This window comes from Gouania willdenowi, chromosome 3 (assembly GCF_900634775.1).
Source record: "Gouania willdenowi chromosome 3, fGouWil2.1, whole genome shotgun sequence".
Taxonomy (NCBI): domain Eukaryota; kingdom Metazoa; phylum Chordata; class Actinopteri; order Blenniiformes; family Gobiesocidae; genus Gouania; species Gouania willdenowi.
The window spans coordinates 30,977,884-31,003,660 of NC_041046.1; the positions used below are offsets into that span (position 1 = coordinate 30,977,884).

Consider the following 25,777-nt stretch of genomic DNA (forward strand, 5'->3'; position numbering starts at 1 on the left):
ATGTACACAAACACCTACATATGTATATATTTTTGCATGCCCCATGTAGTACCATCGCATACCCCTAGGGGTACACGTACCTCCATTTGAGAAACCCAATTGAATAGAGTCGATATGTTTCTTCTTGGTTTTGAGTCTTTTTTTATTTTATTTATTTATTATTATTTTTAAGTTTTTTTTTTTTTTTATATAATAAATTTCTAAGCCTCCCGTCCTGTGAGAGGCGCAGTAGGGGAAACATCTTGTAATTGTCGAAGAAGAAGCTCCTCTGTAGTTAATGGCCGTGTAGAGTCTGTCTGCTAACATTATAAACTGTAACACCGTCAGACTACAGCAGTGTTTTTAAACCATGTCTACCAGAGCTCTGCGGAGGCTCCGGGGGAAGCAGCGGGGTCAGGAGGAGCTGGACCCGGGGGAGCTCTCACTGTCAGCGGGTGACTCCCTGGAGGAACGAGCAGAGCCTGGAGAAGAGCAGCAGGACTCGGTCTGTGTCCCTCCTCCGTCCGAAGGGAACAGCAGTAGCAGCAGAAAGAACAAGAACAAGGCTCAGAAAAAAGTCAGCAACATCTACGAGCTGGTAAAGAAAGAGAACAATAATAATAATCATCACCCACAGTCACCTGTCGTGTTATGTGTTTACTGCCAGCTCAGCTTCCGGTTCAATGTATGCTAGCACTGAGCCTTACCAAAACAAACACCACAAATAGGTCCACTTTATACTATTGTATCTGAAACAATGGGTTGTCAGTCTCATTGGGATAGTAATGGGAGGATATGTTACTTATATTAGTTTATTGACTGTTTTAGCTTTATGCGTGACGTCACAGGAAGCAGTCCAGCTGCAGAGTTGGTGTAATAAGGCTGACCACTCTAGTCCTCCACCTCAATTCTATCCATTATTAATGCAAACATCAACCACCACATTACACTGCATTCTTTCTCTGTCCATGCTGCCTGGCTGCTCCATATTTAACGTATTTTGTACAAACCTCCTGTGAGCTGACCTCGCTAACTTCACACCATTATGTCAAAAGTCATCTACTAAACATGTACTAATTATGTTATGATACAGTTAGTGCATCCTTGGCCAATACTGATATATTGATCCAATACGATATCAGCACAGATCGTACATACTTGTATTACTTTTCTAGAATAGAATGGGATAGAATATATGTTTTTATTTGTCATTCACAACACTAGTACAGTGCCCGTCGGAATAATGTATTCATGGAGGAGTGTAAGTAGTCAATTATGGCCAAATGAGTATGTGTTTGAAGGTTGGATGTACAAAGAGGTGTACATACTCTGTAGTAGTGTTATAAAAGGGTATATTTGTGGGTGCAAAGTAAAATAGCGTGTGCGATTTCCCTGGTTTAATTCCCTGGAACATGCGCATGATAAATTGATAGATAAAGTTTGTACCAATGCGGCGATTCTGATAAAAGACAGAAATTTGTACAAATAAAAGTATTTATTTATCATTTAACATTTCTTAGTGCAGAGGTGATCATCGTGTGTGACATCATGGTTAGTGCTGTTTATTGTGTCTCGCTACCTGTCCGTGGGCGCAGTCTCACACGCACGCACGTGCATCAGTCGCAAACACTCACCCTTGCGCAGAACAAACAATAATCATCGTGGAGCCGTGTTGTGGATCCATCCGCTCACAAAAAAAGTTCCATTCCTCAGTCTGAAGAAGCAGATAGTTTGTGATGTGGTCGGTTATTGGCCGACAACAACTTTCGAGAACTTTTTGAAACTTCCGGGCACTCTTCCATTGTCACAGCTCTCTCTCTAGATGGCTCTGTGTGCGTTCAGCATGTATATCCAAGGTGGGCATTACCCTTGAAATATTAAATTAAATACCTTTTAGCAGTACAAAAGTTTTTAATATTAACCTTTTTTTTTTTTAAACCCAAACAAATTGCGACACAGTGACGTCATGAAACGGAACCAGAAGTAGCGCGCTCAATACCGAGAGGGAGCGTAATCTTGAAATTAAAATGAATGTTTTGCAACACCAAATTACTCCAAAATAACAGATGCTCACACTCGAGGTATTTGGAAGCCGTTGACAAAGTTTACGGTCAAACAGACCGTGTCGTGGAGGTATTTGCGCCACAAACACACACACACGCACACATACCTTTCTTGCTTTTATAGGGAGATACTCATACTCAACATACACTTTGAATGTGCATTATGAAATACATTTTGTTGCATCTAGCTCGTGAATCCAGACAAGAATACAAATTAAAGAACAGAAATAAAGAGAATTTATACAGAAAGTTAGCACCACAAATATACGGTAAATAAGTATTCCACTAAATGTTTCCAGTAAAAAAATTAGATATGAGACCGTACTTAACTGCACTTTATTTTATACATGTTTTTTTTTTTTTTCCTTCTTCAGTCAATGGAGGCAATTTGTAATCTTCATAGCAAGTTTAGGAGTCTGATGGCCTGATGAATGAAACTGTTTTGGTATGTAGTGTGCAAAGTTATAATTAAAAGGCTTAACTATATAAAACAGTACATATAAAACAGAAGGAGGAGTGTGTGTGTGCACCAGAGCTGAGGGAGCGCTGAATAAGTACGTGGAGGCTGATCCACTGTCTCCCTCAGAAGACCCCCTTCATTGGTGGAGGAACCATGAAACAGCTTTCCCTCTATTAGCATAATTAGCTAAACACTGCCTATGCATCCCTGGTACTAGTGTTGCAGTGGAAAGAGTATTCTCCACCGCTGGAGATATTGTGACAGCACAGCGAAGCAATCTCAGTCCAGAACACGTAGATCAGCTTCTTTTTTCTGCAAAAGAACCGAGATGTTCCTGATGGACAGTAATCCCACATGGACAATTATGGACTGTGTAATCCTACACACCAAGCCCAACATGTGTCCACCCTTGTTATGTGATTTGTAGAGAAATCACATAAAAGGTGACCGTGGCTCAGGTGGTGAGGTTGGAGGTTCGATCCCAGTCTCTACCTGTGTCGAAGTGTCCTTGGGCAAGACGCTGAACCCTAGTTGCTCCCAGTGGTCGACTAGCTCCTTGAATGCCAGCTCTGTCCCATTGTAGGGATAAAACGCTATATAAATCAAGTCCGTTTACCATTTACAAAACAGCAGTTAAAGTTTGCTGTGTTATTTGTACAATTTTATTTTCAAATTATCAAAGAAAACACCAGTTTCATTGTTGTGTATTTTGAAATGGGCACCTTATGAGTGAGAAAATTTATTTATTTACACAAACTTTATTTTGTTGCATGCCTTAACTTATTTTTGTAGTCATTGAGACTTACTAAAAAACAGTTTCTATTTTGAAAAATCACACAAAACACCAATTTGTGTTATTTGTGTACAGTTTATTTTTGTAACTTCTGGGAGAAAAATGCAGCTAGCCTAAGCTTTTATTTAGGCAGATTTATTTATGAACAGAATTATTATTTTTTTGTATACCTTGAACTTATTATTGTCATCACTGAGAGTTGAGACTTACTTCTGGAAGAAAAGAGCAGCTGGCCTAAGATTTTATTTAGGGAATAATTTTATTTAGGCAAGTTATTTCTTGTACAGTAAGTAAGTTTTTATTTGTTTAGCATGAATAAATGTTACCTTTTGTCTTAAGTTTGCCTTTGTGCGATTACGTCATGCATTGTTAGGGCTGGGTAAAAAGTCGATTTAATTGATTAATCAAATTGGTTGATGAAAACAATTTTTGTTTTGCAAATTCGAGTTTAATTTAATTTATTTATTTATTTTTTCATGGGTTTTTTTTTTTCCTGCCACAGTTTTTTCTGACCTTTTCGTGTTCCGATGTGAGCCAGCCCCCTCTTTGTTTACATGTGTTTACCCTATGAGTAGGCTTTATGTGTGCCACAGGCATGTTTCATTTTTTATTCGCACTATGCTGAGATGCTAAGGGAAGAGTTTATATTTTATTTAAAATTGTAATATTTTACGTTATAAAATATGTAGTTATCTGATTTTTTAATCAGAAAATTTAAGCTACTGTGAAGTTGCTGTTGTACTTTTGCTTAAACCTGTGTTAAAGCTTGAAATTGTTGAATGACAGAGAATCATTTACTTTTGATTTTTGAATTTTATTTTTAAAAAATCTGAGATTTTCTTTTAGGCAAAATCGCCCAGCCCTATGCATTGTATCAATTTTTGAATCGAGAATCGGTTAAAACGAGAATCGATTTTGAATCAAATCATGACCCTAAGAATCGGAATCGAATTGTGAGACACCCAAAGATTCACATCCATAACTGTACAGCTGCATTGTAGTCGCAAATACGGAAAGAATGCAATTGTACAGGAAATGTTTTTTTTTTTCTGTGTAAATGTGACAATACACACTTGTACTCTTTGAATCTGCACATTTCCAAACCGTCTCAACCAAGCCTTTTTGACCTTATCTGATAACTTTGCCTCTTTTTTACTCATTTAAAATCATCTCAATCCTGGTTAATCTTAAAGAAAATGTCTGCATTCTGTCTAATCTGTGGTACCTCCACCTCAGCTTCAAAACTCTTTGAAATTTAATTATACTTTTTGAAATATAGTTTAGTTTTAAGCCACATCCAAAAAGTTCTCCGTGATGGGACACTTTACTGACCTTTACAACTGCTTCATTCTGTAATCATAACATCACGTTCCTTCATTGTGTTTACTAGATATGGGATATAGATGAAGTGGATAAACTGTCACGTGAGGAGGAGGGAGAGAAACCTGACACAAATGGAGAAAGTAGCGAAGTAACTAATAATAACAAAGACACAGAGAAGCTGGGTAATGGACAAGGAGAAGCATCTGCCAAGGTAAGTTAAAATTAAGTGAGGTTTCTTTGTAATTGTTTCCCTGACTACAAATGCTCTGATCTTAATGTGCACTGTTTTACCTCATTTTCTAACAGTCATCGAGTGGAGATCGAGTTAAGAAGAAGAAAAAGAAAAAGAAAAAAGGGACACAGGAGAACGGACTGGTAAATTCATTGAGATTCAAGTTGGAGAATATACAGTACTTTAAAAGTACTTGGAAAAACAAACGAAGCACTTCATGAGTTTTGTTTATTTATCGTCTTAATCATAATGACCACACATTTTAAATATTATCACGTTGACCAGAAACTATTCTAAAGGTTTAAGATTTACATTATTTTTTTTCTTCTTTTATTTTGAAGGCTGCACCAGATAATAACATTGATGTACTGCTGGAAAACCTGGAGCAGAACAATGATCTCAGTCTGCAAAATGAGAACTGTGGCTGTTTGGAGAGAAGAGCTGCCCTCCACGTGGAGCACAGGTCAGCTCATAACCAGAGAAATATCAACCTGATCTATCTTAGATAATTACACTTATGTGGCAACATTAGAATTAGAATTTTTATTGTCATTTCAGTGTGAAACGAAATTCGGGTATTGTCCCACATATGTTGCGAAACACATTTATACGTCAAGAAAAATAAAAAATTGGGGAAAAAAAATGTATATATAGATATCCCTATATATACACATTTACAAACCTACACGTATATATATATACATACATATACACTATTGTAGTCATTGTACTCTCATGTTGTCATTTATCATAATTAAAAATACAGACCAAACATATTTTAAATGTCAGTATTTTAGCCAAAGCTTTTCATTAGTACGTTTAAAAAAACATGCATATAAACATAGATTAAAGATTATTTGGAACAACATTGCTTATAAGCAGTGCTGGGTAAGTTACTCTAAACTTGTAATATATTTATATTACTAGTTACTGGGATAAAAATGTAATATATTTGTATTACAATATTAGTGTTTTTTAAAATGTAACTGAGTTACACTACTTTGAGTTACTTTTGGTCCAGAACACTAATTATATCACACTGATAGTGTTGGAATAACATCGGTCTAAGTTTTGTTTCTAATACTTCTGCTGTTTCAGGAGCAGAAAGCTCTTTTTTGTTCCTCATAAGTTACATTTAACTTTAATGATCATCTTTTTTTTCCTCAAATAATTGCAAACAGTGAGAAAACAAAACAAATATGCACTTAAATTAAATTATTTTAATTCTAACTAGTAATATATTACCACTTTTCACTTTTGTAGTTACTTCAAAAAGGAATATATTACTATAATATATTACAAAAACAACTAGTTACTCCCAACATTGCTTATAAGTATGAGTTTAGCCAATTCATTTAGTTAAACAAAGTGATTTTACCATGAGGTGGTGCTCACTTAAAATAGAAAAGACAAAATACCTTAAGTTAAAAGGAATCTGATGCAAGCACTGACAGTGAAAGAGTTTGAACATGTTGGTATTCACTCAGACAGTGACATCTTCAGTTTAGTGACCCAGCAAAGTGTCATATTTTGGTAATTGTTATACTTTTTTTTATTTTTCATTTTTTTTATTACAGGCTCACACAAGCAGTATGTACACAGTAGTCCCGACCATTATCACTAAAGAATTGTATGTGATAAAGATGAGTGCTAAAAACATTGCAGTTTAATATCAGCAGCTGAGATGTTTTTTTTTTTTTTTAATTAGTTTATTATTTAGCATTAACATTATTTCATATTTTTTTAGTTTATTGAAATATCCTCAAAGGCACTCTCTTTGAAGAGATTTACAGTCAGATATTTTAAAGGGAAAATTAAAAAATAACTATGATGCATTTAAATAAGTTGCAATCTAACTCTAGATTTATTTCGGGCATGTACTGAATGTTCTGTTAAGCTCACAAACCAGCTGCGTAGCATGTAGTAGTAGTACACAGGGTTTTGTTCTAAAATGTAATGTGTTCTGTATGATTAAGTCTTAATATTTGCTTTGTAAAAAGGACAATTCAACTATTAAAGTATAATCATCTAATATTTAATTATTATGGCATTTCTTAAGGACTAATAAACACATTAGGATTTGATTGAGGTAGAAGAAAGGCAAATTAAAACATGTTTTTTATAGACAATAAGGCTAATTCAAACTAACAAATGCAGTGTAACGGTCTACATGAAAACTTTGACACGCATTATCTTTGTAAACATTGTTGCAGAACCTTTAGACCCTTTATTGGACTGGTATTCTAAGAGCTAATCAGCCTTTTTCACCTAGAAAACTCTACAGAGGTGGTTTAGCTAAAGAATGAGTAAAATAACAAACTGAAGGCCTCGGATCTTCAGAATTCAGTCTTCCACCACATTTGTTAGACCATTTGAGGGCCCAATTAATGTTAGACAAAAAGAAAATCACAATTATTCAGGTTATCATAACCTTCTCTCTTTACACTGTATTCTTCTGCAAAGTTAATTTCTGTCCCGATTTAACAGAAATCTCAACCCAGAGACGGAGCTGAAGAGATATTTTGGTGCTCGAGCTGTGCTGGGGGATCAAAGGTAATAAACGCCAAAAAAAGAATTACTTTAATTCATAAATCACATAAAAGTGTTTGATTGTGTGTTTTTCTTTATTTTGCTTTGTCAGACCTCGACAGAGAAACCGACAGTTTCATCGAAGCACTTGGATGACCAATCCGAAGGATAGCTGGCCTCGTTTCAGCCGCCCAGGTGCAGTTTACATTATACTATCAGTGAATCCTCTACTGTAGTGTTTGACCCTCATTTTAGATTTGTTTTAGAAGCAGAAATATTTGTGTAATGTAATTCCTACAAGTAAATATTGGTAAGCTCTTGTCTTTTTCCTATTTTAAAACCAATGTGTTTACCATCTGTAAGTTCAATATCAGCAAACAAAATCTATTCACACTAGCAATGCTCCAAAACTTTAAAATAGTTTTATACAATTGAAGTTGTTCACAATTACAGATATTGTACTGATTATCTACATCAGTGGTTCTCAATGTTTTTCTGTCATGGCCCCATTGCCCCCCGCCCCCCGCCAACAAAATGGGTCCAAAATATAACTTTTATTGAAAAGGTGAAATGTGTCTATACTTCTTCAAAACTCATATATAACAAATAAAAAAGATTTTTGGGGGGGTAGACTCACTCCTCCCTGTCATAGGGGGCGTACCCCACTATTTTAGAACCACTAATCTACAGGCATTTGAATTGCATTGAGAAAAGAGAACTAAAGCTATTTAGACTTAAACCTTTTACATTATGTAAAGTACATTTTATTTGGTAATAACAGATTACAGATTTTAGTTAATGTTGCTGTGGTTAATGCTAAAGGGTTTTGTATGCTTTATTGCAGTGTTTCTCAAACGGGGGTACGCGATGGCACTACAGGGGGTACTTAAGAGAGAGAGAGAGTGGAAAATTATCAAACATCCACCCCAGGCGTGAGATGACAACAAATGATCAAAACTGTAGAATGAAATCTATTCAGGAGCCACTAAATTAGTCTTTTTCAACCCTGGGATTGGGACCCCATGTGGGCTCGCCTGGAGTTTAAATGAGGTCGTCTGAAATTTCAGAAAAATGTAAACTAAATCTATTTATCTATTTAAACTAAAATGCAGTTAAAAAAAATATATATATATATATATATAAGACAAATATATATCTATACAAAAAGGTCTTTGGGGTTGCCAGAAATTCTTGATATCAAAATGTGGTCACGGTCCAAAAAAGGTTGGGAACCACTGCACTAAATACTGTTTCTTTCCACTTATTTACAAAATGTGATTCTTTAAAATATGACTCGTCACTCGTTGATTCCATCATTACGTGCTGTAGTTGTTTTTAAATATTGTAGTCAGACAAAGGGGGCACGTGGATTCAGAAATAAGATAAAGTTTGAGAACCAGTGCTTTATTAGAACATTATCTATTTAGTGATTTGACCTGTCAACATGTGTGTGTTGCCTGCGTGATGTTTTTCTAGGAATATCCATGCCCTTGCTGGAGACAAAGGAAGGCACTCAGTACTTTACCTTCGAGCACAGTCGAGAATACCAGCAGGTTCAGTTTAAGTTCCTTGATGCTGTGGAGTCCATGGATCCCAACAACATAGTGGTAAAAACAATCAGTCACACTTCCCCTTCAACCATGCTTCCATCCATTCACACTGCATTAGTTTGTCTAATTTGTTTATGCCAAACTATTTCTGTTGCAGCAGATTATATAGAGCTGATTCCAAACAAAGGTCAAATTGTCTTTTTCACCGTATGGGAAAAAAAGCTCTACATAGTCATGTTCTACTTCCTACAAAGGATGACTGTTGTGTTTTTATTGTTTTTCTTCTGGTCTATCTCTGCAGGCTCTGCTTCAGCTCAACCCTTATCACATTGATTCATTGCTGCAGCTCTCTGATGTTTGTCGCATTCAAGAGGATCAGGAGATGGCCAGAGACCTAATCGGTGAGAATATCAGGCTCCTCCCACATAGTTTATTAAGCCTTATTAGATAAATAGATAGATAGATAGATTGTACTATTGTGTATGTGTGTAAGAGAATGGGAGTTAGTGTGTGTGTGGTCTTTGGTGTGGCAGTTGTGAAAATGTTTGAAGAAAATCAGTTTTTTAATGCTACCCAATTTATCCATCTTTTTTTTGTTGTTATATATGTTTGTTTCCATTTACGTTTGCAAAGCTAAATTTAGATTGAAACAACACATTCAAAAACAAACCAAAAAAGTGTGGAATCAGGCTTTTTGTTATAGCAGACTAAAGTGGCCACATATTTGACTTCAAAACGTACACATGGCAAAACCAAACCCCTCAGTGGGAGGGGGTTTTCATTTGATGCTCTTGTATTTATTGTGAAACAAAAAGACTTAGGGTCTGGTTATCACATTTATTGTTGTCAAGGATAGGCAGCTTTTTTTTTGGTAAAGTGGATGGACACATAGGAGGTGTCAGTGTGTTCCACAGTGCACACTGTGGAACACACAGGAAAAGAAACATTTTGTATGATTTGTTTATTTATTCAAGGGACATTGCATATTAAAAACAAGAAAATGCTAAATAAAAAAAACCCAAAAATAACCTTGTACCTGTGAATATGCAGAATTGTAGCCAAAGCTAATTTCCATCCTCAGACTCCTAGTGGACCAACAAAGAGCCACATTACCCACACGCTACATTTAATTCAACACACCTATGTTATGAATCTAGATTGGATTAATCTCCGTTAGCTGGCTTGAACTAACCAACCAATCCCTGTCAGACATTAGCTGTACTACGCCCGTCGATCAAAACACTCTAATTTAAGCCAAGTGATTTCACACACGGTACGTGAAAGAGGTGGAGATTGCAGCGTGTCACCAATCACTGGAGAAAACTGGCAGAGCGAGCTTTGCCAGTTTTTACAATGAATGGAGGAAAAGCTTTTGATCTTAAACAAATAAAATGAATATAAATCCATGATGACAGCAAAGAGCAACAGTGTTAGTGCAGCATGCAGCAGGAGGCGGAGCTGTTATACTCTCTCAGATCTGAGCCACTTGATTACTGTTGTACAGCCAGAAAGAGCATGAAATGGTAGAAAACGGCTTTTCACCACTTTGTGGATATTGCTGCAACAAACGACTTCATCATGTTTTGAATTTTCTGAACTAGAATTTTATTTTGGCAGTCTTCAGAAAAAAAATTGTCTAATTAATCAGCCAAAAGAGTGTAGGTTGAAGCAAAAGCTTATCCACACCTACCCCGTCACAAAAAAAGAAAAGAAAACAAGACTCACTAGATAATATCACAAAAAAATTATTAGGAAACCAATATTACTATTTTTACAAAACACATGCAATCTATTCTCTACACAAAGTAATTCATAAGCACCTTTGTGCCACCATGTGTCGAGTGTAAAATGTAAAATGTATATATATTATGTTCAGGCTTCTATAACCAGCGTTGTTTTGGTTCAGCAGTAGTGATCAAAACTGCACTAAAAATACATAAAAATGATCATATTTTAAAAAGTAGAATAGCTTAATTGTTCATATCACTACTGGAGTGTTCAGAAAGGTGTTGTTTATTTTTCTACATATAGAACTCTTTCAGATCAATGTGTTTTGTGTGTTTTTTTTACTAAATATAATGTAAAAAAACATATCAGATTTTTGTATTTTCCCTTTAATTAATGTTTGGTTTATTTACTGTATATGTAAAGAATTTTAGCTTGGGTTGTAATGATTCTAGAGATATAAAGTGTTTGAAGATACTACAATAAATAACATCAGAATGAGCAAAAATGCACATTTTCAGTAGGTTCAGGCGAACCATTACTATTGCAGTCCTTGGAGGGTAAAAACTGTTTAAGCTGTATGAATGATTGAAGATTTGCTTTGATATCCTAGGGAGTCACTCACGTGGCTTAAAAAAGGACTCTTAATCTGTAAAAGTGGCAAAGTCTTAATGTTGCTCATTCTACACACTCAGAAAATGCTCAGCTTGAAATCAAGTTCACGCAGATCAGATTATACGGTTCCCTTTGACAACAACTGCTTTTTGTTCAATACTGTTTTTCAATTTCACAAAAAAGACCTGAAATGTACTGTACAATAGATTCTTTGAGGTCAGGATAGTTTTATAGAATTCCTAGTTAAATCCTGGATCCGTATGACTGACCATAATGTTGCCTTGAAAAACTAGATGCCACTTAGTTTTCAAAAAAGTAAAAGGTTATTTGTGAATGGCACAGCACATACTCTATTGTTTGTTTTGTTTTTCTTTTCTAGAGAGGGCCTTGCACAGCTTTGAGTGTGCTTTTCATCCTTTGTTCAGTCTAACGTCAGGCACCAGTAGACTGGATTATCTGAGGCCTGAAAACAGGTTGGTTTATCAGTCTTTCATAACTTTTTGCACTTATGAGTGTTTCACTTGGACCTTAGAGTTTTTTTTTTTTGTTTTTACCTAAATTATATATTATAAAGGCTGGAAAATGTAGTTAATCAATAATATTTTGTTTCCAGGGCGTTTTATCTTGCTCTTTACAAACACATGATGTTTCTGGAGAAGAGAGGATGCCCGCGAACGGCTTTGGAATACTGCAAGCTGATCCTGAGGTATGAAGAGTAACATGGATCATTTCTTTGCTATGTCTTTACTTTACTTTATATTTGCTGAGTATCCTTTAGCTGATTATGTTTCAATGGGCTAATTCAGGTACCAGTACTTTGATTTGTCTTAAATAAATCCTTGAAGAACTTCTGATTAGTGCAGCACAATTAATTGAATTTTGGTTGCCAGGATTAAATAAATCTGATTGTCTGCAATATTTATGTTTAAAATATTTTTTAATCATTTTTTTAGGATAATTGTTATTGAAAGCTTCATTTTGCACTGTAAACTGTACATATCGTTTGTTTGAAAGTAGTGTAAGAAAAACAGATAATTGTTTCCCTGACATGATAAATAATTGTGATTATAATCGTGATCAAACTAATCGTGATTATCATTTTGGCCATTTTTGCAGCCCTACTTCAGATACAGAGAATGATGAGAAATACATTTTGACCTATTTTTCTTTTGTTAATCCACTGTTGGAGAACCACTGCTTTATATCAAGCCTGGGACTGTAATTCTAGCTGAATATAACACAGTAAGACACCTAACAACATAATGGACAGTAGAGAATCTGAGCGGCTGATGTTAAGATCTGATCTCACTCGCTCAAAAACCAAGTGAGTGAGAGCTTAGTCGCACTCTTCTTTTATAGCCTTCATTGTTGATGGTAAACTGGTTTTCCTTTGCAAATTGACCTAATTGGGATGGTCTGATGCCGCAGAGCAGTGTGCTATCATTTGGCTGTCTGACTTTGATTTATTACACAGTGCCAGACTTAGCCTTAGATTATTTTATCAGTGTTACAAAATTAATAAAACTACTGTATAAGGAATTATCCTTTTCACACTCTAGAAGTGCGCATGCGCGACCTGCAGGGGTCATAGGTCAAGAGGGATATAAAGGTCAACACAACGCTGTTTGTGTTATGCGCTGAGATTTTCAGCTGACTTTTTGTACGATATAGGATTGTCTAATTTATCTGACATTCCAATATATTGCAAGTGCAACACTCAGACTGCAGTCACTCACCTATACCGGCTTTCAATGAACACGTTTCATTGGATATTTGCATTTTTATTAGGCCGGGCTACAGGGCTCAAAACGCCACTTACTTTGTTGTTGTGTACACTCGTTAAAATCGAGGATGGGGCTGAAATTTGCTAGGTATATAATCTATGGATGTGTACGCATCGACGCTCGAAGCCCGATTTCCGATTTGTTTTTAATGGACGAGGAGTCACAAAAAATAATGTGCCTGGCATAATCTATGGTTAGCTGAATGTGTGAATAAAATTGATGAGTATACTGTAAATTATATAATATGTTTAATATTATAAATAAACATACATTAATGGTAGTGGTACTGTGAGATGGTGAAAATACACAGAGAAGAACATAATATACTGTATGGCCTATTTCTAATCATTTGAATCTGACCATTATTTTGGCTTTTTATCATGTTTAGTACTGTACATTATACGAGCGCAATATGCCTAGAAAAATTTATGGAGCCTAAGCAGTGTAGCCAGGACACATACATGCCAGGAAAACCTCCATTTACTTATTTTGACAAATAAAATGGATTAATTAGTAAACTCTGTTAACTTCATGGGATTTATTAATGGCAGTGGCTATCTGTACGGTTGCCATATCAATATCAATATACCGACATTCTATCCATAAGTAGCGCCCCTTTTTGGCCAGTTTAGGTCACGTGACTAAGACTAAACCTAACTAACCCTAACCCTAAAAATTGTTGCGATAGACGCTACGTATGTGCACTTTGGTAACCATACCATTAGCACCGGGAGGTTGTCCGTACGGCAACCGTACAAATAGACACTTTCTTTATTAATTGGTTGTTTATTTTAATTATTATAATAAAGTATTTTCTGTTTCTGATTAAGTGAAACAGCACTAATCAGCCGAATCATGTTTAAAAAATTGACTAACCTGGGTCACTGTTGAAACGTCAGGCAAAACAGGAATTTTCAGCTCATGTGTAGCATTAGCTTTAGCAGCTAACTCAATCTTACTGCCTTGGAGACTGATGCCACGTTTGTGCAAAAAATATTTGAAGGAATCAATGCTCCAACAGCAAAAATAATCAAAATCTCTGTCAGACTCGCTTCCGACACCATCAGCCATGGCAAGTTATACCTCTTGACCTTTGACCTAATGTGGAAGAACTGAACCAGAGTGAGTGTGTGAAAAGGCTTATTGTTTAGAGTTTGGTAATATGATCAAGAAGATCTGACATTTTCTTGAAGAAACTTTTCCACTCCAACACTGACTCACTCAGGAACTATTTAATGGGCTGAGTAATCTATTGTATTATCCACGTTAATATTGTACAATGTGTTAAGTACCTACGTACTTTGATATGAATGACTTCCCCAATCCAGTCAGTGACGAACTAAAATGCAGTGTAATACTCGCAGCATATGTGACACAATATAGCTCCTTTTCCTTTCTGGTATAACCTCAGGTGTTCTATCACACAGCTGCCTTAAAGGTCTTACCAGCCATGGAGCTTTACAGCTGATTAATATACTGATTCTGGTTCACTTTGAGAAATCCAAAAATTCTGATCTCTCATCATTGGCGAAATTTAAAAAAAAAATCATATCTCTGTTTGTATTTGACCAATTTTAATGAAATTTGATTCAGTTATGTTGAGTTGGTTCCACAAATTACCCTATCGAGCTTCACCTGGATCAGATGAAACCGGGGCTGGACACCAAAGCTGCCCATACATTTTAGTCCTAGTGTATAGTTATTAACGTGGATTGAAATTTCTTCTCAGCCTTTAAAGTGTTAATGGTTATTGTACCATGATCAGGATCAGTATGTTAAGTTGAGGTTTTGTTTATTCAAAATGATTTTTCAGGAAATTTTTTATCTCCTGACAGAACTCCTCTGACAAAGACTGGCAGATGACAGTCGAAACATGTCGGGAGATAACAAATTCCCTGAACAACCTTATCTGAATAAACGAAACCTCAGCTTAACATACTATTCAAAAAGAAGATAAAATTCAGGATCACATAACTGGAGGTTTGCGCTCTCTTTTGTTTAATCTGATTTTAAAGTCTCAAATTGTATTATTTCCTGCCTGTTCTCTTCCTTTGATTCAGATGTTCCCTCTGTTCTTTTGTTTGTTCTTTACATTAGTTTGGACCCAGACTCTGACCCACTCTGCATGCTCCTGCTAATTGACTTCCTGGCACTGCGCTCGAGAGAATACCAGTTTCTCCTTCAGCTCTACCAGGACTGGGAGGTAAAGTTTGTGCGCATGTGTGTACGTGTGCGTTAAGACACAAGGTCACCATTTCAGCTTCATCCAGTATTTGTTTGAACTTTTTTTTCAGGAGCACAGAAATCTGTCCCAGCTGCCAAACTTTGCCTTCTCCACTGCACTTTGTTATTTTCACCTGAGTCAGCAGGAAGAGGTGGATCACGAGGAAAGCAACAAGCAAAGACACAAAGCCAACCAGATGCTGCAGCTTGCTCTCATCATGTTCCCAGGAGGTCTGAACATATTTATGGGCGTATTCATTACAAACATGCTTTACACATGAAGCAAAACTGTCAATCACTATTTTACGTTTGTTTTACAGTTTTAATGCCCTTACTGGACTTGTGCACTGTGCAGCCAGATGCCACTGTCACTTCACACACTTTCTTTGGCCCCAAGAGTCAACTCGAGTATGTGCAATGAAGTATATAACTGGAAAATATTATAACCTTTTTTTGTGACCCTTGGTTTTAGCTTCTTTTCCAACATTATTCCTAATGGTTAATACTCGTCTCTATCAGCTTTGAAGCTCACTATTTTTATTCTGTCTCCAGGCAGCCACCAGCCTTGACACAGCTCACAGCTCTTTATGTGGGGAGAACGTACAATTTGTGGAGGGAAGCGCCTGTAATGCTTTGGTTGGAGGAGTCTGTTCAGGAAGTGTTGCATCGAGTCAATGACAAAGACCCTCGGGTAGAAGAATGCCAGAACAAGTACGACATCAAGCATCTACTGCCTCGCTCTGACCCTGAAAATAATCCTCTGTAAAAATGACAATCATCACTTTAAAGACTAAATACTCTATATAGAGTTAACATGCTTATATTTAGCTATTAAAGGAAATCGTTATATATGTTGTGTGTGTATAAGACTTTGACGTTTCCTATGAAGATGGCTAATAAAGGTCCTTTTGTTTGTAGGAGAAAACAAAGATACCAAAGTGCACCAAGAAACATCCACCGTCACGTCCTCCTTTCTGAAATCAAAGAAGCTATATCAAGTCTGCCCCTTGTAAGTACTTATCAGACAACTCTACTCCATTTTATGATTTTAAAACAGCAAAGACAGTGAAGTAGAGCTGCACGATTATGGCCAAAATGATAATCACAATTATTTGATCAATATTGTAATCACGATTATAATCACATTTATTTATCATGTTAGGGAAAAATCTGTATTTCTTTTGCACAACTTAAAAAAAATTATATATATATATATATATATATAAATAGTTTACCAGTGCAAAATTAGGCTTTAAAGAGTAACTAATAACTAAACCCCAAACCCACTTTTCTGCTGAATACATATGTATTTGGGTATGAAGTAGTGCTGTTTAGTTTTGCGTTTTTAGTTGTAAAATGTCAGCGTTACTGGCCCCTAAGGGTTGAACGCCGTCTATTATAACTGAATTTTGCTATTGGCTGAAACTGATTCTTTAGAATCTCCTGTGTCATAAACTTCCACTGTTGATCCTGCCCCTCCTATACAAACTGAGAGGAGGGAGGATGGTTTCCTCCAATCACAGCCATCAGTGAGCATTGATTGACAGTTCTAATAAGGAACCGCTCTCTTCAGCGGTGACATTATTGACTCTGCTGTTCTATAATAGGGGTAGGGAACTCCAGTCCTCAAGGGCCTGATTCCTGAGACTTTTAGATGTGTCCTTGCGCCAACACACCTGAATCAAATGAATGGCTCATTGTCATACTTCTTTAGAGCTTGATGAAAACACATTGGTTTCAACCAGGTGTGTTGGAGCAGAGAGACATCTAAAAGTCTTAGGAATCAGGCCCTCGAGGACTGAAGTTTCCCACCCTTGTTCTATAAAGAGCAGATTCTGCGCTAATCAGAGGGTTTATCAAGCTTTCTGTGTGTGTACAGACACGTGTGCATTCCCGTCTGTCTCTGTGTGCGCGCGGACGTTCTTGTGTGTGTGTAAGCGGTGTTCCAGCCTCTGTTGAGCCATGACTAGAGGCTGGAACGCCAGTGATAGTGTGTGTGATTGTCACAGATGTTGCTGTGTGCTGTGAGTGGGCGTGTCTTACTGTGTCAGGTGTAACGCCCATAATCAAGGCAGTGTTTGAATTTCCCCCCTAGTGGCAGGTCAGCAGAAAGCACGGGTTCAGTTTCTTTTTAAATAAAAATTATACAAACAAAAATAGGATGTTAACTTAAGAATTTAAAATGTACCAAGGGTGAACTGAGTAAATACACTATTGCAGAGTGCTATCAAGACATGCAACTCATTTGAAACAATTACAGCTCACAGCTTTCATCAATCACCCAAATGACTCAAAGCTGCCGGTGACTAATGGTTGAGAAAATGCCTGATTAGATAGGCAGCAGATCCCACATTTTAAATGTCAATATTGCCGGTTGATTTAATCGTGGCAACCAAAATCATGATCACGATTGAAATTTGATTAATTGTGCAACCCTACAGTGAAGGTTTATGGAAGTGAAACACTGCTTTGGTTTCTTGGCTCTTATATTGACAAGTGCATTAAAGCATTCTGTATAGGGTTAGAGTATTTCGTCTTTAGATAATGAATCCTAGAGAGTTGTTACTTGCGTTATGTATGTGTTCATTCTATTGTAATAAGTTACTTACTTTCAAGTGAAGTTGTGTATGTGTAGGACCGAGCACGAGGGCTGGGCGATATCGACAAAAACTAATTTCTCAATATTTTTTCCCAAAATAGCGATAAACTATGTAAAACTCAATATTTTTAACTCAAAGTTTTACCATAAAAACGATTCTGGGTTAAATGTGATAAGGCAAACTGCCACACAGGCACATTTATTAACAAACAGCTGCACAATATGTGCCACTTTTGACTTTTTCTCCTATAAGGGACAGTACGTGAGTGAGTTCTATAGTGTGCCTTTTTTAAGGGTAGGTCTGGGTTAGGACACACTCAGTGATCCATCCAACTTTGCTTTTCATGCTGCTCTGAGAAGTAACGAAAGCAGCGACTTCTAAAACTAGAATTTTTATACAAAATAAGCTAAAAAAAAAAAATCGATATTGCAATTTTCTGTTTGCCAAACTAGAAATCTCGATATATCTTGAATCTCTATATATTACCCAGGCCTACCTAGCACATCAGTGTTAAATAAGATGGGACTAGTTGGGGGAGATTATGAGGATGTGACACAAAATTGTAAATGTTAAACATTTATTTGTCTGTAAAAACTTCTTGTTTCCAAAAAACCCAAGTTGTTTGCAGGAATTTTTCCAAGAACAGAGGTGTGATGCAAGATCTGGCCTCCATCCATGACTAATTTTAGTTGCTGATATGAACAATATGATTTAGTGTTTGTTAAACACTAATGCAGTCATAAATTATTACAGATTGGTTCATAGATGGGTTTTTATCTGTCTGAATATTATACTTGTTTTAAAAATAGACTTTGTGAGGATCTTTTGATGAGTGTAGTCATCTAAAGGGTTCGCCAACAACAGGGAGTCATTTACAAAGTCTTACAAAGTTTGAATTGTTGGAAAGGAGAAACTGGTAAATTGTTTCCTCATGCTTTAGTTTCAGTATTTGACTTTGAAGTAGTACAACCATTCACTGAGTGTTTTAAATACCGGGTATTCTCTGATTGCATGTCTAAAACAACCGGTGGTAAACAAGTTTAAATTTGTTTAATTTCTTTGTCCACAGGAGGTAACCACTCAGCCAGTGATGGGCTTTGACCCCCTGCCTCCTTTGGATTCACTCACATCATATACCCGACCACAGAGGTAAAGGAATGCATTTGCAAAGTAAATCCATCGGTCATGTAAGGCACACTGTCGATTTTTAGAGTTTTTACATTTTATTTTTCTTCTTCTGTGATTTTATAAAGGCAGCGTGCTGGATCGTCCAATGAAAGCACATTGTCCCTGTTCTTCAGATCTTTGCTGCCAAATTTTAATCTTCAGGTGAGTTGTGTGGAACTAGTAACAGGACAACTGCCTTTCCATGCACATGCTCTTCGTTGACACTGCATTACCAATCCAGAGGTCTTCATATGTTGTCCCAGTATTAACAGCAATAACAAATCTGCTAGAAAGGTTTTCCACTAAACTTACAAAAAGGATCAAATATTATTCATCTGTGCAGAATGTTTGTGGAATCAAAGACTGATGTGGAGTGATTAAATCTGTCTTTGCTTTCATCATCATTTAACATTAAATCCGCTGAAAAAAAAAAAAAAAAAAAAAATCAGATAAAGACAAAGTGATGGATAGATGAAGAAATTGAAGATCGTTGGCTCAAAAAACAATAAAAAAAAAGGTTTAAATTGTTGCTCGAAAGTTTGTTTTAAAACTTATTGTAAACACTCTTATTGACATTTTTCAGAAAGGTTTCCTGCATTGCCTTATGGGATTTGGAGTCCAGTTACCAATTATAAAGAAGTGTTTTTTAACTTAATTCTCACTTTGATTTCTTGTGGACAGTGATTCGTGTGACACCGTTTTAGTTTTCTGTATTCCTCACGTTATCACCTCACTCGGCCAGGCATTTCATTTCAGCTGAATTCAGATCTTTACGTGTGAACCCTAAAAAAAATATTTGCCATTGTTTTCACAGCTTCCAGTTAGTGAAAACTGCAGTGTGTTGGATAGTCACTTTGACAGTGTTTATTGGGGGAATTAATTAAGAAAATAATGCTAAGAAAGAATTAAAAACACTTCCATAAATCCATCTACGGGACTCCGCGTCCCACAATGAAATGTGCAAAACAATCCGACAGTGTCAATAAGAGTGTTTACAGTAGAGATCAAAAACTTTCAAGCAGCAATTTTAACCTTTTAGAGCTTTTTTTAATGCATATGATCTTGGATTTATTGATCTATGAGGCCAACACTTTGTCTTTAGCTGCTAGAAGATAATAATAATAATGCATCAGTTTTATATAGCGCTTTATCATAGACACTCAAAGTCGCTTTACAGAATTAAGGCATTATTCTTTCACTCCACACTTAGTGGTGGTAAACTACTATTGTAGCCACAGCTGTCCTGGGGCAGACTGACGGAAGCGAGGCTGCCATGGTGCGCCATCGGCCCCTCCGACCACCACCAACACTCACACACTACATTCATACTAGGCAATGTAGGTGAAGTGCCTTGCCCAAGGGCACAATGACAGATACCACTGGGTGACTGCCACCCCACTGTGGCACCTGGAATTCTCAATGGTCTCCCATCCAACTACTAACCAGGCCCAGACCTGCTTAGCTTCCGAGATCTAACGGGATCGGGCAATGACAGGCTGGTATGGCCACAAGATGTTTGTGTCCAGCAGTTTTAAGGTTTTTAGTCGGGTTGAAGTTTGGACTCTGCAGGCTAGTCATATTCTTCAACTCCAAGATCATCTTTGTTGACATTGATGATGAAATTGTGTTCAGAACAACCTAAGAATGTTTGACCAGAGAGACAAGCTTTGATGTAAATTTTCTGTGTTCAAAACGGGACGGGACTTAGATAAGCAAACTGATTCTCTCATCTCCTTTTTCGACATGGACAAAAAGAAAAAAAAAAAAAAAAGTGAATGTAACCATGTCGGAAATAAACTGAATAAATAAAAATAAAACAAATTGTGCTCACTTGATGAAACACAATTACTCTATCATACTGATGGGGATATTAGGTGCCAAGTTACTTTTACAAATTAGCTGATTACAGAGATGATCATCTAATAAAGTATCGAGTTACAGTTCTTGAAGTTACTGAGGGTGACAAATTATTTTACAAATGTTTGTAGTAGCATTTTGGATTTACACCTGTGGTAATCAAAATAATTTAAGCAACTGAATTTAGTTATTTGGAGGGTGAAGAAGCACTTTGAAGAAAGAAATACATTTTATAGTTTACGATGCACAAGGAAAACTATTGGTCGTAAAGTTTTTCCAAAGAGATGAACCTATATTTTGTCATTGAATGGAAACAAACTGTGTGCCAAAGCAGTGGAACAGATGAGACACTGATGAGGACCCCATGATATACACCATGGGGTCCTCACACCCCGTGATAATTAGCTCTGAACTCCACGAACATAACTCATTTGTATCTGAGGTTTTCTAATGAGTTCACAAATCAGGCTGTGAGCTTTTGTTCTAGTCTGTACTTCAAACACAAAAGTCCCATTGTGTCCAGTGATTGTTTATGAAGAAAAAGAGAATCCATATAAATCTGCATAAAAAAGACTTGGGGCAATACTAAAACATTTATGTAACTTTTTTTCTTAGGATGAATGAATTCCTGCAGCAAAATGGTGGTTATTTTTCTTAAAGTGTTACACGGCCTGTTGCATGAATGAACATTAATCACTACCTCACCAACAAAAAAATCAGACTGGTGTCATATGTTAATTGAGATTAGCACCAGCAGATCAAATCAATCAATCCATGGATCAAACAGCTTGTGAAGATGTGATGAGTAAATAATACACACAATCAATAAAAATAAGATTCAATATACAGTAATTTTCATCTGTAAAAAGTGAAAATGGTTGGTTTGTCAAAGCAAAAGGGAAAACATGAGAGGTGGAAGTTCTTTATACTATTGGGGAAAAAAAGAGATTATTATAATAAATAAGAAACAATTTAACAAACTAGTTCACAGTGATGTAAATGGCTCATGGACTATTTTTTGTACTTCCAATTTGTCCAACCATAATAAACTTGCAAGCTGTAGTAGAATTTCTATGTAGTGTTAATTAGCCAGATTAAGTAAATAGAATACAGCTTGGATTGAGTTTAGGGTATAAGAACATTGAACATAAGGCTTCGAGCTCAATGTTCTTGCTGTCTGCCTAAAGCTCAAGACCCTCAGCCACCACATTCAGATGCTTTTAGAAAGACTCCATGTCTCCACCACATATACAGTAGTTTAACAGCTTCTGTGTCAGCTATACTATACATGCTTTATGTTAACAGATGTGCCCAAGGCAAGTTTCCATTACAGCAGCTCCATCCATCCTGACCCAATCATCCATTTATGGTGAGGAAGAGATAGAAAAATTATGTTAAGACAAAGAACAATACACTGTCAAGTTTATTTTTAAATCCTAATGCACATGTACAGTAGCAACTATATTTACTTTAATAGTACTCGTGCAGTGCCCATAGGAAGTATATATTGCTATAGAAAAGTGGGAGGTTAAGTAGCTTTTTCATGGATGGCCAAATGAGGTTGTGTTTGTAGGTGTTACGTCAGGGACATTTAGGTTTGTTGTGAAATGTGTAGATTGATAACTATTGTGTTTTCATTCATTTTGGCTTTTATTAAGGACACTGTAGGGAGTTGAACCCCATTCCACTAATGTGAAAGTACCACTACCGGTGCCTTTGGCTTTTTTAGCCATTGGGAAAAATCAAAAACAGTGATGCAACGGCATATTTGAAAGTGTTTTGAAGGCTAAATCTGGTTAGATTTCTGCTTTGAGGATAAATAAAGGGTATCTATGGTCAAATATTGTAATAAGTATGACTTTGTTATCCATAATGGTTATGCTGTTGCATTGGTGTTAAACCCAAACCCTTAGTATGTTTAAACAACTTTGTTAAGTTTTGAATAATTTGTTTTAAGACTGAAATTGATATAAGGTACAGTAGATAGTGAATGACGGCTGTTGTAACAGTGATGGTAATGGTGAGGGTTAGTGTTCGTGAAGGTCATTTAAATTATAAATGGTAAATGATTAAATATATGTAATATTCATGCATGTCACATCATGCAAGAACATACAGGTTGGCACACGTGTACTTACGCACAGACACACACACATATTCACAGACGCATACACCCGCAGCATTACTTTGAGCAGTATTTCTAGTGATGTGTTAGCTCTGAGAGCCGGCTGTTTGACGTGAACGATGAGAGCCACTTTGCTTGTCTTTTTTTCCTCTTCAAGCCGCAATTGATTGGTCAATATTTGTGTGTTTTGTGTCAGTCTGCGCTAAGCAGAGAGGGGAGGGGCTATGGTGTCACATTAGTTTAAAAAAAACCACACGCGTGAAAACAACAATCGCGCGCTTAAAACCCGTAGCGAACGGGCCTGCTGTCGCGGTCCCTCGATGAGGTGAATTCTCACGCGCATTTACGTGGGGCATGGGGGTGGGCTGTCCCGTGATTGGCTCTGGTGTGCACGTGGCTCCGGTGGACAATGCTCGCTGCATTTATGAAATAATTTATTAACGGTATCATTGCAGTCCAAACAAATTTGATATTGCACACCCTTGAACCAAGCAGCAGCCATGTTGAAACTCTCAGGTCAGTCTGATCCTTATCCACAGAGATATTTGAGGAACACAAGCGCGCACACAGACAGGGATTCCATGCTTTTATAGAGACTAGTACAGTGCCCGTCGGAAGTATGCATTCATGTGGGAGCATAAGTACAGTTGTCAATTATGGCCAAATGAGAATAAATTTGAAGGTTGGCTGTACAAAGAGGTGTACATACTCTGTACTCTGTAGTGTTATAAAGGGGTTTATTTGCGGGTGCAAAGTAAAATAGTGTGTGTGATTTCTCTGGTTTATATTTATGGGACATGTGCATGATAAATGTTTGTTTTTTTACTCATTTGTACATTTTTTTTTGTTTGGTGTATTTTTCTGTCATGGATGTTTTTTTGAGTCACGTGTATTTTTGTGCATTTTTTCTGTAATTATAGTTTTTTGTTGCCATTGTAGTGTAATATTGGAGTCATTTTGTGTGTTTTTGGAGCATTTTTGTATATTTTTTGGGAGTTTCTGTTTTGTGTACTCTGTATAAATGTTTAGTTTTTTGTTTCATTTTACTCATTTAATATATTTTTTATTATAAATACTGTGTGCGCGCGCGCACATTATGCTCATAATCCGTCAGGTTGTTAAGAGATTTAAAAAAAAAAAAAAAAAAAAGAGAGAGAGAGAGAGACCCGAAAGTACCACGAAAAATAAACGCTTTGCAACACAACTCTCTCTCTCTTGCGCAGAACAAACGTTAATCATAGTGAAGCCGTGTTGTAGAGCCACAAAAACGTTACATTCCTCTGTCTTAAGAACCAGATAGTTTGGCAGGGTCTCTCACTCGTGTGTTTACAGTCTGTGTCTGCTTGGCTGTGTGCGCAGCGATTGGCTCAGGCCGCACACGTGACTTTTGCTCGGGTGAGGAGCTGTGTAGTGAAATAGATATAGATGGTGCGCTAGCGCCCCCTCACACCCTGAGGTCAAAAGATGAATAGGTTTCATTTCGGGGCCGTCCAGAAGTGAACTTAAATTAAAATAAACATTTTGAAATGACCAAATTACTCCAAAATAACAGATACACACACTCGGGGTATTTGGAACCCGTTGACCCAGTTACAGGTCGAACTCGCACCGCGTCGGGGAGATATTTGCTTCGCATGCACGCACACACGCAGACCTCCCTTGCTTTTTAGTTAGAAGATAGCTACTTTAAAGCTGCTAGCCCAGATATTTTTTAAATGGGTAAAATCGGAGTGTATGCCTTATCAATCAATATATTGAAGAACATTTGCTCGAAAAAAGAAGTAAAAAGTTGAAATTTGCCACTTGAAAGTTAGCTTTTATCTCCACCGTAAACAGTTTGTTGACAGTTTCATTGCAATGTGGGATGTGGAGTCACGGCGATGCTTGCACCAAAGTGTTTATACTTCCTTCTGATTTCACGGGGAATACTTGGAACAAACTAGAACAAAAATGGTATGAAGGGAATCACTGACCTCCTTGGTTGGCGAAGAAAAACAAGAAATTGTGGTAAGAATGATGTAATAACACTTGCACTGTTCATTCATTTACAGGACTCAACATCCCAAATTGCAGTGCAGGAAAAGTGTTGACATGAAAAAACTTTCAAGCAACAATTTTCACCCTTTTTCCTTTCTTTTTCGAGAAAATTGTGTTTGATTTGTTTGATCTTTGAGGCATAAACTATGATTTTATCCAATAAAAAATTCACAAGTGTGGGATTCTTGTAAATTAAGGAAAAGAGGAAATTCTTTCATGCCAGGTCACGCCTACTATCCGTATTGTAGAGCAATGTGCGGCAATAACTAAAGATATTTTTCTCACAGGTAACAGTCTCACACTGGTTAGGCTCATTTTGTCTCTATAGTAAACTTCACACTAATAATAATATCTTAAATGATAACTTTGTCTTTGAATCTTTAGGGCGGGCCAAGGCAGGAGGAGGACGTGGAGGTGGCTCGGGCTGGTCAGGAACTGAACCAGGAGTTGAATCGACTGTTGGTTGCAATGAGGGACATGCTGGCAAACATCCGATTTCAGGAGCCACCCAGAGAGGATAATGAATTGAGGGATGAAGAGGAATGGGATTGAAATAATGGCATAATGAGGGGGTCCAGAGGGGCTAATGTGTTGTATAGACTAAAAAACTTAACGTTCAGAAAATGTCTAATAAAGGAACAATGGAATGGAGCCTAAGCTGCAAAGTGGTTTTTCCAACTGAGTAATTGTGAAAGTGTGCATGTCATGGTCTGCA

At 36.8% G+C, this 25,777-nt stretch overlaps 1 protein-coding gene and 1 pseudogene across 1 annotated transcript; one reads left to right on the forward strand and one right to left on the reverse strand.

Moving 5' to 3' along the window:
• Nucleotides 1-234: 234 nt before the first annotated feature.
• tcf25 (TCF25 ribosome quality control complex subunit) lies at nucleotides 235-25,713 on the forward strand. The gene is made up of 18 exons (XM_028474979.1): nucleotides 235-577; nucleotides 4,686-4,829; nucleotides 4,925-4,993; nucleotides 5,192-5,313; nucleotides 7,338-7,403; nucleotides 7,492-7,574; nucleotides 8,856-8,986; nucleotides 9,231-9,330; nucleotides 11,649-11,742; nucleotides 11,883-11,975; nucleotides 15,151-15,256; nucleotides 15,348-15,507; nucleotides 15,597-15,684; nucleotides 15,829-15,987; nucleotides 16,195-16,285; nucleotides 18,946-19,025; nucleotides 19,130-19,205; nucleotides 25,447-25,713. Exons 1-18 carry the CDS (start codon nucleotides 350-352, stop codon nucleotides 25,612-25,614), a joined length of 2,058 nt encoding a protein of 685 aa, XP_028330780.1. The 5' UTR covers nucleotides 235-349; the 3' UTR covers nucleotides 25,615-25,713.
• On the reverse strand, nucleotides 20,439-20,556 carry LOC114461339 (uncharacterized; annotated as a pseudogene).
• Nucleotides 25,714-25,777: the final 64 nt, after the last annotated feature.

What these genes read in the sequence shown, in the direction of transcription:
- tcf25 (XM_028474979.1), top strand. Translation starts at nt 350, where the DNA reads ATGTCTACCAGAGCTCTGCGGAGGCTCCGGGGGAAGCAGCGGGGTCAG. An exon ending in GGACACAGGAGAACGGACTG is followed by an intron (nt 4,994 to 5,191) that starts GTAAATTCATTG and finishes TTTATTTTGAAG; the next exon opens with GCTGCACCAGATAATAACAT. An exon ending in GGCCCCAAGAGTCAACTCGA is followed by an intron (nt 15,685 to 15,828) that starts GTATGTGCAATG and finishes TTCTGTCTCCAG; the next exon opens with GCAGCCACCAGCCTTGACAC.